The sequence below is a fragment of the Drosophila montana genome, unplaced genomic scaffold (assembly GCF_035044405.1).
Source record: "Drosophila montana isolate Dmon_TW-CO22-7 unplaced genomic scaffold, ASM3504440v1 contig_3729_1, whole genome shotgun sequence".
In the NCBI taxonomy this organism is placed as follows: Eukaryota; Metazoa; Arthropoda; class Insecta; order Diptera; family Drosophilidae; genus Drosophila; species Drosophila montana.
Genome location: NW_026998615.1, coordinates 159,573 through 173,397, shown reverse-complemented (window position 1 = coordinate 173,397; position 13,825 = coordinate 159,573). Strand labels below are relative to the sequence as shown.

Genomic DNA, 13,825 nt, shown 5'->3' with positions numbered 1-13,825 from the left:
TTATATTAAATAACTATACTCTTCTTAAAATGCATTGTTCGTCTATTAGTTCGAACATACGTTCGCATCGATATTGGAAACCCAAGATACTATAGATTTGAAATTGTTAAATATATTTTTCGAGTTGATTAAATGATTTCGAATTTCACAATATCATGGTATGTTATACAAATCGCCCTCAATACTCAATCCAAGCAAAGGCAAGATTAAGGACTATAATTATAAACACGATTATTAAGAAGTCCACTTCAGGCCCGAGCGTATCCTTACTGATCACTTTCGGTTAGAAAAATAAATTTGTCTAACTTGTCTAAATGTATCCCATTTTAAATAAAGCAGGTTTAATAATATTAAATATTCACTGCACACTCAAAACACACAACTCAAAAAAAAAAAAACAAAAAAAAATGTGCTTTCAATTTCATCCACCAAATGGAAACAGAGGATGAAGAGAATAGACCTGTCTGGGCTCGCAATTGTAGTCTTGGTGGGTTAAAAATTGACCTCGATAATTTAGCATATTCCAACCACAATCACACCGCCAGGCTGCATACTGCCACAACGCGTTGTCATCACATTGATGGGATTTTTTGCGCTAATCGTTGCCTATACGAATCGTGTATCAATTCCACTTGTTATCAGCAAGCTGGTTGTACCCATAAATCGAACGCACCAAAGTAGTGGGGCTTGTCCGCCGGAGGAGGTGTCCGATGAAGGCTCAGGATACAATGTGAGTGGGCAAAAGTTCCAGTTATTTAATAAATCCTTTCCCCTGAAAACAGACTCCAGACACCTATAAATGGTCTGCGCAGCTACAGGGCATAGTTCTAGGCAGCTTCTACATCGGCTACCTAATCACTCATCTGCCCGGTGGCATATTGGCGGACAAATTCGGCGCCAAGTGGATCTTGGGCATCAGCATTTTAATCTCCGGCTTGTGCACTGCTTTTACTTCCGTTGCTATTTACTATGGAGACGTATGGGGCTTGATAGCCATCCGTATTTTAATGGGTGTCGCCCAAGGACCCCTTTTCCCGTCCCTTACCACACTCCTCTCCTATTGGGTACCCGCCGAGGAGCGCTGCTCGTTGGGAACCTTCTGCTACAGCGGGGTTACCGTCGGTATCTTTATAAGCAATATTTGCTCCGGACAAATGCTCCACCACTTCCACTGGACGGTAACGCTCATTACTTTTGGGTTTATAACAGGATTATGGTTTATATTCTTCGTAAGTTTTATTTTATTATAAAGCCATTATGTCAGCAATCGCCCGTCTCGTAAATCATTTTCGGTTCGCTGATAGATAATTGTCCCTTAATCTGTAACCATTGCAGATCTTACTAATCACCAGCACACCCGATGAACATCCATGCATCAGCCCTATGGAAATTGCTTTTCTGGCCAAACAGATACCAAAAAAGTCAGGTAAAATGCCGATACCTTGGAGACAAATGCTGCTTAGCAAGGCTTTGTTCGCAGCGATCATCAGTCAGGTAGGGCACAACTGTGCCTTCTATGCTATGGTCTACTGCCTACCCAAATACATGGCCGAAGTACTTCGACTTTCCATACGCAGCACCGGCATCGTGTCCTCCTACCCCTTTATCGCAATGTGGGGCAGCTCGCTCGTTTCTGGATTCCTGGCCGATTGGCTAATTCGTACAGGAAGAATGTCCAAAAATTTAGAACGAAAATTTTTTACATTAATTGGTGAGTACAGTCTGGTTAGAACCTGTATACGGTTAATATATAGGGCATAACCTAGTTGAGAAATTTCGTTTAGAACCTTTTATTTTTTTTTAACTTAGGTGCCCTTCTTCCGGGATCGTTTATGGTGGCAGCCTCGTATGCCGAATGCAATAAGACCCTAGCTGTGTTATTTGTTACCCTTGCGCTGTTCACCATGGGTCCGTACTATGCTGGCCAAAAACTAACGCCAATGGACATGTCACCTAGTTATTCGGGCACTATTATGGCCATCACTAATGGCATCGGTGCTGTAGCCGGCTTGATTTCACCTCCTATTATCGGTGTCATGACTTCTAACGTAAGTGGGATGGAGTTGAAGATTATTTTTATGATGCATAAGTATAGAATCCTCTTTTACTCTTCCATTGCAGGCAACAATATATGAATGGCGTTGGGTATTCTGGTTGGGTCTGGTCATATTAGTATTATCTGCCGTCGTTTTTTGTATCTGGGGCACGACTGAAGTGCAGTCGTACGATCCAAGTTCTTCTGCGAAACATGCCTAAATAACTAGTGCTGCATTGAACACAATTATATCGTAATGTGCGCGCACTTAAAATACCTGTACCCTCTTATAATTAAAATGAGTTGAAATTGAAATCGATTTACCATATCCTTTTTTTTTTAATGATTTCAAGGGTGTCACGAGCCACCTGGCAAATCGATATAAGGTAGGTGTGCTTGCGTGTGTGTGCAAAAGGTGAGCGTGGCCAGACCAGGTGGGCTGGTCAAAATTACTCAATTAACATGCCTTGAACGACGTCTCTTAACGCCATTCGTTTAATGGATAAGTTCGGGGTCAGCCCTGAAAGCTTCGACTGAAATTGATCTCAATGTTGGCAATTGAAGCTATCACATATATGTGTTTCCTGTAGATTAGCTGTCATAGTGACCTCACTTAAGGGTGGAACAACTCGTCTAGATATATTGTTTTTTATTCGTTAATCAAGATCTATATATTCCAGTATTTAAGAATTTTAAAAAGATGAGTAGTATGAAATTGTCATAAGTCTTTAATAAGGAGTATGTACGTATATACATGTTGAAAACAATATTTATTGCAATTTCATTTGCGAACAAATTGAGAACTATAAAAAGAACAAAATTTAGATTATTTTTGACTCATTAAACATTCATGAAGAAACATAGAACATAATCAACAGATGTGTTATAAAAATATCCGATGCATCAACAGAACAAAATTTAATTTAATTTAATCAATTTAATTAATTATACCCATACAGAGGGTATTATAATTTTGTCGTGAAATGTGTAACGCATCTAATGTGTAAGACATCTCCGACCCCATAAAGTATCAAAGAAAAGCAGGTTCTTGTATGAAAAAAAAATTTGTTTATAAAGATATCTTGTTGAAACTCGGCATTTATTTGTTTGACTATGCTCCTCATATATATGCAAAATCCTATTAAGATCGGACTACTATATCATATAGCTGCCATAGGAACGATCGGTCGAAACTAAGTTGTTGTATGGAAAACTTTTTTGTTCTTTAAGATATTTTAACCATACTCGGTATTAACTATTTTCCCTGTGCTTCTTAGATACTATGAGCATTATGAAAAGGTTTGGTCTGCAAGGGCATTAAATCTTCGGCGTGCCGAAGATAGCCCTTCCTTTTCGTTTTAATAGTGAATAGTTAATAGGTTTAAAGATGGCCCCGTCAATCCATTAATATAATCGGGGGAAAGGACGCATATATTTAAATGCATTCCAGTCCTGAGCATCTCGAAATTCTTGGTTAAAAAAAATAAATTTGTCTAACTTGTCTATAAGTATCACTTTTTAAATAAAATAAGAATACACATATAGTAACCCAGCTTCCAATTTCTAACACTAAATGGAAAATGAGGATGAGGATCATAGACCCGGTTGGGGACGCACCTGTAGTCATGGTACGCGAAAATTGATTCTTTTAAAAAATTTACCAGATCCTAATCACGCCTACATTGCCAGGCTGCCTACTGCCACTGCGCATCGTCATCACCTTAATGGGTTTCTTTTCGTTAATCTGTGCCTATACGAATCGCGTCTCGCTTTCCCATGTTATCACCAAGCTGGTAGTACCCATAAATCGAACGGATGCGGATGGTATAATAGGGGAGGTGGTGTGCCCCAAGGAGGAGGAGCCGAAGAACGACAAAGGATACAATGTGTGTGTATACAGGGCCTGTTTTCTAAAATAGCATTAGCAACATCAAACTATAAAAAATTGAACATAAGCATTTTGAATTCTCCCAACACCATCTTCGCACTTGCCAACAAACCGTTGCCCCACGTACACTGCACACAGTTTACCTGATTATGTGAAGACAGACCACCTAATGGTCTCTTAATTCATTTCATTTGTAATTATTTATCACAAACAGAACGAAGGCACTTACGAATGGTCCGAGCAGCTACAGGGCTTAGTTCTGGGCAGCTTCTACATCGGCTACCTACTCACCCATCTGCCCGGAGGCATATTGGCGGACAAGTTTGGCGCAAAATGGATCTTGGCCATCTGCACATTGATATCCGGCGTGAGCACTGCTTTGTCCCCGCTTGCTCTTGAATATGGCGCCGAATGGGGATTGATGGCAATCCGTATTATAATGGGCGCCGCACAAGGACCCGTTTTCCCGGCTCTGACCACACTCCTCTCATATTGGGTACCCGCCAAGGAGCGCGGCTCATTGGGCACATTCTGTTACAGCGGGGTGACTGCAGGTACCGTCATTAGCAACTTATGTTCTGGGCTTATGCTTCACTACTATCATTGGCCGATAACACTCTACGTTTTTGGCATTCTAGCTGTGATCTGGTTTATATTCTTTGTAAGTGTTTATCGCTTATTTTATACCTTAATGACCAGGTAGTGTTCCTTCTTTCTGGTACTTCATCCTCTTACCTTGACAGATATTCCTGTGCACCAGTGCACCCAAAACACATCCATGCATCAAACCTAAGGAGATGGCTTATCTATACGAAAAGATACCAGAAAAGTCGGGTAAGCTGCCTATACCCTGGAAAAAATTGCTGCTTAGCAAGGCTTTGTTCGCTGTGATCATCAGTCAGATGGGTCATGACTGGGGATACTTTGTGATGATATCCTGCCTGCCCAAGTACATGGCCGATGTACTTCAGTTTTCCATACGCTCCAACGGCATCATGACCTCTTTCCCTTTTATTGCTATGTGGTGCAGCACCCTCATTTGTGGATGTCTGGCCGATTGGCTAATTCGTACAGAAAAAATGTCCAGAAATATAGAACGCAAATTGTTTACGCTTATTGGTGAGCAAAATGTAGAGGGTATCAGCCAATCGAGATAATTTTCGATTTTTTACATGCAGCTGCCTTTTTTCCTGGAGCGTTTATGGTTATAGCCTCGTATGCTGGATGCAATAAGATATTGGTTGTGGTATGTTTTACCCTATCGTTGTTTACCATGGGTCCGTACTATGCTGGCCAGAAGCTGACGCCTATGGACATGTCACCCAGTTATTCGGGAACCATTATGGCCCTCACTAATGGACTCGGTGCTATAGCCGGCCTGTTGTCACCTCCCATTGTCGGTGTTATGACACCTAACGTAAGTGGGACATTATAAATATGCTTTTTCAGATACATATGTATCCCAACTAACGTTATTAAACTGCCATTACAGGCAACCTTGAATGAATGGCGTGGGGTATTCTGGTTGGCTTTTGCTATACTGCTATTATCTGCCATCATATTTTGGATCTGGGGTACGGCCGAGGTACAGTCATACGATCCAAATTACTCCGCGGAAAAGAACCAAGAAAAGTGAATATTATTGGCGAAGAACACTTGGTACGTCAATCGTATCTTTATAATATTATGGTCGTGAAGAATATCAGCAATACGCATATATTAGGGATGTATATTTAAATCCTATGTGCATCAGTGAAATAAGAAATTAATGGGTATACATACGAAATATCTGCCGCTTGATGTCGTCAATACCAATCGAGTCCTGTCAGCGCCAGATTGGCCTTAGAGCCCACTCAAGTGGACAGATAGAGAAATGGGCTTGACATTCCATTAGCATTGTTAAAAATGCAGACTTCCTAATTAGATATTCCATACCCATTTATAATTAGGTAGATTTTTTTTGCACACACATATTTAACATTTGGGTGCATATTGGTATATATATAAATAAATATATATATATATATATATATATATATATATATATATATATGTATATATATATATAGAAGAACATCAACCACAATGCACCCAAATTTTTAATTTGTGATTAATTATAAACAAGTAAGAGGTTCTAGTCGGGAGCTCCCGACTAGGGGATACCCTGAACCCTCTTTTTTTCCAACCCCAAATGGAATTTGCGCTAGCTGCTGCTAACACGTATGCACATCACTTTTGTGTTTCTTAACCGATCTTAATGAATTTTTCGACAGTACATCTTATTGTAGAATAGAATATAGAATATTTGTGTATTCTCAAAAAGGTCAATTGCATATAAATTATGGCTTAAATAGGTGGGCAACACAAGTTGGATTATTAACTTGATTAATAGCTTTCCGGTGGTAGCGGGGAGGTGCGATAGGTATTAAATAAAAGATATATTGTTTACCAAAATTGCTCAAAAAACAGGATATCGATATCGATTTTTATCGACTTCTTGGAAACGTCCTAGCTATCGAATATCGGAAACAGTCTGCGCGGGCACTAGAAAGACCTACAGCTAAAATTTCAAGTCTCTAGCTCTTATAAGTTCTGAGATCCTTGCGTTCATACATACGGACGGACGGACGGACGGACGGACGGACAGACAGACGGACATGGCTAGATCGAATCGGATATTGATGCTGATCAAGAATATATATACGTTATAGGGTCGGAGATGCTTCCTGCTGCCTGTTACATACATTTGCACAAATACATAATACCCCTTTTACCTATTTCAATGGGTTTAGGGTATAAAAAATGTACAAACAAGTAAGAGGTTCTAAATAGTTACTAAAAAAACCTATTAAGTTGCCTATACCCTGGAAAAAAATGCTGCGTAGCCGCCGTTCTGTTAATGGTTATAGCCTCATATGCTAGATGCAATAAGACCTTGGTTGTGGTGTTTTTAACCCTTTCAATGTTTACCATGGGTTCGTATTTTGCTGGCCAATAATTGTTTTTCGGGTCGACTTATGACCCTTACTAATGGATTCGGTGCTATATCAGGCTTGTTGTCACCTCCCATTACCGGATTTATGACACCTAACGTAAGTAGGACAGGGCTCAAAACGAAGAAGAAGAGTTGTTTTTAATTAAAGAAACTTCTACAAAATATATATATTCTACTAAATATAACTTAATTTCTCAACTAATGGTTTTTCTCCCACTATAGGCATCTTTGAATGAATGCCGTGGGGTTTTCTGGTTGGGTTTTATTTTGTTGGTATTATCTGCCCTCGCATTTTGGATCTGGGGCACGGCAATTGAAAATATCTTCGATCATACGCAAATATAATTGCTCTATATATTCAACAAATAATTGTGAATACACACAAATTATCTGCAATTATATTTTAGATCTGGGGCACGGCCGACGTACGGTCCAGTCGTACGATCCAAATTATTCCGAGGAAAAAATTAAGCATAGTGCACTTGACACATAATTTATATTTTTTAGTACGTTGTTATGAATGTGAAGGAATCTCCGACCACACGCAAATGTGATTGCTCTATATATGCAAATGTTATAGGCGGCTGGTTAAAGACAATTTCAACGAAATTTAAATTATTGTAAGTACACACAAACTATCTGCCGCTTGACTTAGAAAATGCCAATCGAGCCCTGTCAGCGCCAGGTTGGCATTAAAGGCCACTCAAGCTGACAGCGAAATAGAGTGACATGCCGTTAGCATCATTAAAAATGCAGACTTGCCAATTTATTTATTTTTATACCCTGAACCCATTGAAAATGGGTAAAAGGGGTATAATGTATTTGTGCAAATGTATGTGACAGGCAGAAGGAAGCATCTCCGACCCCATAAAGTACATATATTCTTGATCAGCATCAAAAGCCGAGTCGATCTAGCCATGTCCGTCTTTCTGTCCGTCCGTCCGTACGTATCAATGCAAGGACCTCAGAACCTACAAGGGCTAGAGACTTGAAATTTCAGCTGTAGGTCCTCCTACAAGCTCGATCGGTTTTGTTTTCGATAATCGATAACTTGTCCCGCTTCGAAGTAATCGATAAAAATCGATATCGAAATCCTGTTTTTGAGCAGTTTCGGCAAATAATATGAGCTAGAGTCACCAAACTTGACATGTAGTATATATATATCAAGTATCTTTCGTTTTATACCTATCGCCGCGTCCCCGCTACCACCACAAAGCTACAAGTCAAGTTAATTATCCAACTTGTATTGCCCATCAATTTAAGCCACAATTTATATGCAATTGACTTTTTGATAATACAGAAATATTCTATATTCTATTCTACTATAAGATGTACTGTCGAAAATTTCATAAAGATCGGTTAAGAAACACAAAGGTTCTGTGCGCACGTGTTAGCAGCATAGTTGCTGCGCAAATTCCAAGTTTGGCGACTCTAGCCTTTATTATTTTCCAAAATTGCGCAAAAAACAGGATTTCGATATAGATTTTTATCGATTACTTGGAAACGGGGCAAGTTATCGAATATCGGAAACAAACTCGATCTGCGCGGGGACTAGGAAGACCTACAGACCGTATGTTCATACATACGGTCTGACGGAGTGACGGACGGACGGACGGACGGACGGACGGACGGACGGACAGACAGACGGACATGGCTATATCGACTCGGCTATTGATGCTGATCAAGAATGTATATACTTTGTACTTATTTTTCGGAGATGCTTCCTTTTGCCTGTTACATACATTTGCACAAATACATTATACCCCTTTTACCCATTTTCAATGGGTTCAGGGTATGAAAATACCTATAAAACCACTTTTAAAGTTTGTATGCAATTGGTTTCCCCGATTCTTGCCGTTTTCATTTTGTGCACCTGTTAAAATATTATAGTTTACGATTTTTGTACAAAAATTAACAAATAATTTTTTAGGCCCAAGCTGATATATATTTTTTCTATTGTGATCAAAATGATTCACATTTATGTATTTTGTTTAGATTTGTCAAAGAAAAAATAGACCTTGCTTAGACTACCCATCCTTGACTGATTGTTCCTATGTGTGGGTTATATAATTTATATAATGTTAACGTGATTTAGTCTCATATTAAAAGCATACAAACGCATTTAATCTATGTTTTTGTTTGAATAGCATGAACAAATATTTAAAAAAAATACATTCAATTTAGGACATATAGTTGCTGCTGTAACTATATGATATAGTAGTCCGAAGCTGATTTTCGCAGATATTAGGAGCAATAAAACAAAACAAAAATTTAATTAGTGAGTTTGGGTTGGATTAGATATCGTCTGAAGAGCGAAGCTGGCATTTGGAGGCTTTCATTTGAATATTTTGATACTTAAAGATCTTCAAACAGAAATTCGGGTTTTATTTAATTATTCTTTTAAGAGCTTTATGATAGATATGTGTACTTCAACAAACCTATGCAGATTGACGAACAGACGGAGAGTCAGTGGGCTATAAAATATATTTCTTATTATGTCAAATGTGAATAGCCTCTCTAGATAGATAGATTTAGGCATTTATTATTTAATGATTAAAATGACAAATAATTAATGACGTTATTCATAACATTAACTGTCCTTATGATTTAAGGCACATTTAATGTTTCGGATTTACGATTTTTCAATGAGTTAAATTGTCCGGGGAGCTATCTTAAACATGTCCACATAATTCGATCTATGTGTCTATATTGAAACAATCTCGGAAATCTTAAAAATAATGTTTATATCTGCTTGGGTTTTGTTGTGTTTGTGATTTGTGTGTCCTGTGAGTGCTATAAAACAATTACCACACATGTTTAAAATTATGTGTGCTATTGACAAAGGACACAAGCTGAAAATACAAACACACACACACACTCGCACACACACATGCACAAGCACAAGCAGCTAGTAAACACAACAACAGCACACACGTACACACAATTGGTGGAACTGTTGGCTGTCTATGTTTTCAGTTGGTTAACTTTTGTTTGCTTTACCTTGGACATTTTTTTGCTGTATTTGTGTCAACGTTTTGACAATTTGCGTGGCATTAAATATTGATATTTGGCAAATATGTTAGCTGTGCAGCTTCATAAATATGATGCATATTACACATAGCTCCCTTTGACAGAACAAGAAAAACACAATATATTCAATTGAGATACGTTTTATCAACATTTCAATATAACTCTATTTCCGACTGTTGGCTATAAAAATATATGAAAAATAAGTTTAGAGGAATAAAAAGGTTTCAGAGGTTTCTTAACCACTACTGTGAGCAACAAGTTCTAGCGGAACAATGGAGCATACGTGATTTTAATCTAATGTATGTTTTTCTACATATAATAGGATTATATAAAATTGTTAAATGCTATTTGCGAATGTTCCAATAAAAATATTTTTTAATTGCTATATATATACTACATTTTTATTTTATATAATTTTATTTAATATATATAGTATATATACGACCGGTAGATGGGTCTGGCTGTATGGACTTAGCACCTTATAACAAACCGGAATCTAATATGAGCTCAGAGACATATTTTTGAAGCACTTTTTTTTTTAAAAACTAACAACAAATATTTGAGTCAATTTTTAAAGGATCTTAACTTATTTTTATTGGAACAATCTGTAGAAAAGTAGTTGATTATTCTCTCACCTTAGGTGTGTATTCCGTTTGAATTGACCGCCGTTTGAAGCTGGCTTTCACTGGATTCAATTGCGATTTTCATTTTCCTTTTAACAGCATTGTAATATTTATCATTGGGCCAGATTTGTCATAGCAATTGGTTTAACACACTTTATGGACACTACACTACACTCTCACTACACTTCAAATTATTTCTTATAATTTTGCTTTTAGCTATTTTGGAATTCTTTTTAAAAGGGTGATTATCTGTCATCTAAACACGCACAGATTTTTATACACAATATTTAAAAAGACGCCGAAGTTAATTGTGAACTGTGAATTAAGTCGAGTTGAACAATATAAATTATATTTGCAGGGCAGACTTTTTTGTAGCTGAAAAAAAACCGAAAATATGTTAAAAATTAATATATTACTATTGATATATTAAGACTTAGGTTAGACATTTAACTAAATTGAAACAGCGAAATTGTGTGACCTTCTCCAAACACAAGCGACAATTCCGTATAATTTATTGTAAATGCATGCGTAAGAGCCGATATCACAAGCGATTTGCTAGACAACAACAAGCAATAACAACAATAATTTAAGAAATTTGTTATCGTGCCCGCGCGCCCATTGAATAGCAAATAAAGGGTTTAAGGGTTTAATACATAAATCTTATATAGTATCCGTATATATTATAGATGTGTGTTTCAGTGCTTTGATTTCCGCACACTTAAATTTTGTTGTGCATAGTGAATAACCCTAAAGAAAATAAAAGTTATAATAATATTATTAATCTATAAGCTTTGTAAATATTTTTTTACGCTGGCATTTGGGCAACGAGGGAATGAGCCTCTGGGCTTGAGACAGATTGATTGGGGATTCAAATCTTTTATAGTGCGAATCTCCTCTCTAAGTTTTGCTACGCGCTATAAACCAAATCAATTTAAAAATTTTAAAGTTTAAAAATATGCATATATATATTTTGTTATTAACTATAATGACGCTTTATTACAGTCAAAGTTTTGCAATGTCAACATTAGTTTTTCAGTATTCTAGAGCCCTCAATTATGAAAATGATTTAATTGTTTTCTACAGTAAACTATTTTTAAATATAGCTGTTTTTTTAATAATCATCACACAATAAAAAAATAAATAAACGATATAAAAAGGTGTTTCTTAATTTTTTTTCATGCTAAGTAGTTATACTCACGGTCATGCGCTGACCATGGACTGGAGTTCAGAAATTTGTACAGCACAAGTTTAGCTTATTTAATAAATTTATTGAGCATCGCTTTTAGGTTTCCATCGCATATGGTAAAATCTGGCATTGAATTTACACAAATTGACGCATGTGCACGCCATATAAATATGCAAATAAATATTTAATATAGATTAGAGATGTGCATTCTACTTAAATCTCAAGATTACGGGAAAGAGAAAAATTCTGCACAGGACCTTAAAAAATAAAGGGGAATAAATGCATATTTACGGCGGCCATAAAATTCGAAATTATAAAAATAAATTCGCGTTGATATCAATGGAGGAACGTTTCTGTATTAACGAGCGCAATTCACAAGCACACGCACACACACATATATACACACACACTTGTATATGTGGGCTATGTGAATATTGCATTTATGGGCCATATAAAAAAGGAGCACAAATTTTCTCATTTGCCAATGGGAACACCCACCAAAAATATTGCTGGAGCAGTGCATAATTGAATTCGTGGTCTTGCAAAGAAGTATTTATATTTTAAGGTATTCTGATTCTTTCAGAGTCTTACCTACAGTATTAAATTAAATATAAATCTGGAAAGAATTATAAGAGAATTTTCCAGTTTAATCAGAATATTGCAATAATAAATTTAAGTATAAGGTAAAAATAAAATATATAAATAAAAAAGGATTTGTTATATTTGAAATACAAATGTGTAATACATTTGTAAAATAAGAACAATATGAGTACATACAAAAAACAAAACTTTTAAAGTAAATTAAAACTGTGTAGTATATTCGGAAACATATACAACAATTAAAGGGCCTCCAGCGCGAAAGTCTTTTGACTAACATTATATTTCAGTATTTGCATAACTACAGGGTATACAAATGAAGGCTATGCCCGTGCACTTGCCGCTAATAAATTTATTTATGCACGCATTAAACTTAAAAAATATGCGGCCTTTCGGATTAATTAATTTTCTTGGCAAACGGTAAATTTACAGGCCAACAATATTTATGGCCAAGTGTCATAATTTTTACAAAACGCCGACCGAACAAATTATTCTACCCACACAAAAAAAAAAACAGCAACAACAAGTGAAAATTTGGGTCAGCAACGTGAATTGAAAAGCACCCATGAAAACGCCAACAACAACAAATGACCACATACATATTTATGCAGGCGTGAGTGTGTGTCTGTGTGAGTGAGTGAGTTTTTGCGTGTGTGAGTGCATGTGTGGGCTTTGTACTCTGTATGTCACACTGTAAAACCAATTATCATCAAACTGTGCTACGTATCGTATGAGTAATCAGCGGGCAAGCAAACGAAAGACAACAACAACCCATGCAGCGTATGCGCAATGTGTGACTGTGTGTGAGCGTATGTGTGTGTGTGTTTTTTTGCTCACGGCATGGAGGTAAAAATCTTCGTAAGATACTGATGGCCCGGGCCAACCGTATGCACGATTCGCTGACTCCGTCAACACCTACGTACTAAACCCACCCCCCACTCACACACAACATTCCCCACGGGATCACCACAAAGTATTTCTTCGCGGGGATGGGTTGCCTATTTTTGGCAATAACCATTCTTCGTCGCTCCTTTTCGCATCTTCTCAGATCCCTCTAGCGTAAAGGGACGCATCCAGCTGGAAACGTTGCTAATGGCTGCATTCGCAACCGCTTCTTTTTCTCTGACTTTTTTGGCCACCCCTACTAGTGCTAGATCGTCTGCGAATCCCATGATTCTGCATCTCTGCGGCAATTGTCCTCTAAGCACCTTGTCGAACATTATGTTCCACAGAAGTGGACGCCCGTTATGATTCTCTAACTCCTAGCACCGTCTTCCATATCACAATTCACTACCCGATCGGACAAGAAGTTGGACATTGTACGGAAAATGTAGGACGATATCTGTGTAGTTGCAAGCTTTTTTGCAACTAATTAATTCTAACTGCTTGTGTGCAGCGAAATTCAAAACTTATGTATATTTGTTTTCGAATATATTTATTGCCGCGCAGGGCACTTAGTAGAGATTATGTT

The 13,825-nt window shown here is 37.3% G+C and overlaps 3 protein-coding genes across 4 annotated transcripts in view; 2 read left to right on the top strand and 1 right to left on the bottom strand.

Moving 5' to 3' along the window:
- Positions 1 to 10,826, bottom strand: part of Tehao (tehao) — a 38,593-nt gene extending 27,767 nt beyond the window's left edge. The window contains exon 1 of the mRNA XM_064693040.1: positions 10,584 to 10,826. The gene's annotated coding sequence lies outside the window, so the exon portion shown is untranslated. The remainder of the gene's footprint in view (positions 1 to 10,583) is intronic.
- On the top strand, positions 356 to 2,350 carry LOC135435830 (sialin-like). Of its 2 annotated transcripts, XM_064693055.1 has the most exons (7): positions 356 to 487; positions 546 to 730; positions 783 to 1,229; positions 1,336 to 1,426; positions 1,481 to 1,711; positions 1,810 to 2,048; positions 2,122 to 2,350. In XM_064693055.1, the coding sequence occupies exons 1-7, from the start codon at positions 433 to 435 to the stop codon at positions 2,254 to 2,256; spliced, it is 1,383 nt and encodes a 460-aa protein (XP_064549125.1). In that variant the 5' UTR covers positions 356 to 432; the 3' UTR covers positions 2,257 to 2,350. The 2 variants fall into 2 exon arrangements, with proteins under 2 accessions (XP_064549125.1, XP_064549124.1); XM_064693054.1 differs by having other exon boundaries at positions 1,336 to 1,711.
- LOC135435825 (putative inorganic phosphate cotransporter) lies at positions 3,541 to 5,709 on the top strand. The gene is made up of 6 exons (XM_064693048.1): positions 3,541 to 3,663; positions 3,725 to 3,921; positions 4,138 to 4,584; positions 4,667 to 5,042; positions 5,102 to 5,340; positions 5,416 to 5,709. The coding sequence occupies exons 1-6, from the start codon at positions 3,609 to 3,611 to the stop codon at positions 5,557 to 5,559; spliced, it is 1,458 nt and encodes a 485-aa protein (XP_064549118.1). The 5' UTR covers positions 3,541 to 3,608; the 3' UTR covers positions 5,560 to 5,709.
- Positions 10,827 to 13,825: the final 2,999 nt, after the last annotated feature.